The sequence below is a fragment of the Echinococcus granulosus genome, assembly GCF_000524195.1.
Source record: "Echinococcus granulosus chromosome Unknown EG_S00151, whole genome shotgun sequence".
In the NCBI taxonomy this organism is placed as follows: domain Eukaryota; kingdom Metazoa; phylum Platyhelminthes; class Cestoda; order Cyclophyllidea; family Taeniidae; genus Echinococcus; species Echinococcus granulosus.
In genome coordinates, this window is record NW_020170531.1 from 146,809 (window position 1) to 148,579 (window position 1,771).

Here is a 1,771-nt window from a genome sequence, read left to right on the forward strand (position 1 = left end):
ATAATTTGGTTTGTTGTTCTCAGCACAAGATTTTTAAATTCTTCAAACATTTATCTAATTACTAAGCATATGGAATGATAAGTTCGCTGTCTGATTAATTGTTTTAAGATGCAACACACATTTCTGATAAAGGGACATTTAAAGGCACCTCTAAGCTGTTTGTTTAAACACCAAAATAAATTTAACATCATCGTTTATTTTTACTTCAGGTCAGAGCGGGGTATTCCATGTGGTGTTTGCTTCACGCGTGCTAAGTGTGTCGGGATGATTCGTGCGGTTTTGATCTTTAACAACAGTGGTAAACCCCGCTTGATGAAATTTTACGATAATATGGTAAGTCCATTACTGTCCGTATATTGTTCCTGTCGTTGGCTTGTTAACTTGTAACGAATTCTGTCTTGCTTCCATTTCCGTGTTTCATGAGTATGCGGAAAGTAAATCTTATTCTACCTCCTTTTGTTGCTTTATCTTTTAAAGCCTAAATCACCACTTTGCATCGTTCACCTGCCTTCGTGGTCCTCTTAAAGTTATTTGCACATCTATGAAGAAATTCATTTGATGCTTGATTGAACATCCCTCTTCCCTCGGAAATAAGTCGATTCCTTGTCCATGAATGTTTCTTAATTAGCCTATACACTTATTCCTATTTCAGCAATGTGTTTGTCATTTACTGTCCAAAGCATTTTATCAACGTATTTGTTATTTAATATCCAAACGTGGGCTTTAAGCACCTTAATCACTTGGTTTTCTCCATTTAATATGACTCCTAGTCTGAAGAACTACAGCAAAAACTCCTTAATGAAATCTTCTTCTTGGTATCCAGACGTGATGACAATGTGTGTAATTTCCTTGAAGGTGGAAGGTAAATCAAACACCGTACTTTACAAGTCCTTTAGCAATGTCTTCTCTGAACATGATTGCCGTATTATTTATCGACACTATGCAACGCTCTACTTCGTTTTTTGCGTCGACGCGACAGAAAGTGAATTAGGCATTCTTGATCTAATCCAAGTTTTTGTTGAAGCGTTGGACAAGTCCTTCGAAAGTGTTTGCGAACTTGATCTAATTTTCCACTCCGATAAAGTAATTGATATGCGGTTACTTAAAAAAAACTCGACTTGAAATTTCTAAACGCCTAAGTGCTGCTTTGGTTTTGATCCTTTCAGGTTCATTTCCTCCTCAATGAGCTAATTATTGGCGGTATGGTCTTAGAAACACATATCAGTGAAATTATTTATCATAATGAAGAACAAAATAAACTGGAAAAACAGGAGGTAATCAGAAACCCAAAAGTGTGCTAGCTCATTTCCCTTTACGTGATTGGTTACGTAGACCATCTATATAACTATCACACAATAAATACTTATTTGATCTAAACTGAATATCAAAATAATGTTTTCTACTGCAAATGATTTTCTTATCTGTTTAGCAATCCACTCTCCCACTTGCTCCATCACGTGCCGTGTCTGCCGTGAAGGATCTGAAGATAGCCCAGAAGCTGAAGGACATCAAGCTCCCTGAAATCCCTTACCTGAATTCACGCTTCCACCTCGACTAAAGGGTGGAGGAGGCATAGGAATGTGGTGGCTGCAATGGCTCAGCAACTTGTGATTCCACTTTGACCCTTTCACTTTTTTGATTTGTGTGTGTAAATATTCCTTTGAGGTTATTTTTGGTATAGGGCTTCCACTCTCTTTTCTCACTAATGTTTTTTTTTCTCCAGATACACATAAGCATGCTTCCTTTTCGGGTCGGGTTGAGCAGAGCGATG

The 1,771-nt window shown here is 37.5% G+C and overlaps 1 protein-coding gene across 1 annotated transcript; it reads left to right on the forward strand. All coding sequences in view use genetic code 11, as the record gives it.

The window, feature by feature from the left end:
- Positions 1–264: 264 nt before the first annotated feature.
- On the forward strand, positions 265–1,558 carry EGR_09524 (AP-3 complex subunit sigma-2; the record flags this gene model as incomplete). The annotated part of the gene is made up of 5 exons (XM_024498773.1): positions 265–333; positions 771–862; positions 897–1,083; positions 1,167–1,274; positions 1,430–1,558. The coding sequence occupies 5 exons, from the start codon at positions 265–267 to the stop codon at positions 1,556–1,558; spliced, it is 585 nt and encodes a 194-aa protein (XP_024346825.1).
- Between the last annotated feature and the right edge of the window lie 213 nt (positions 1,559–1,771).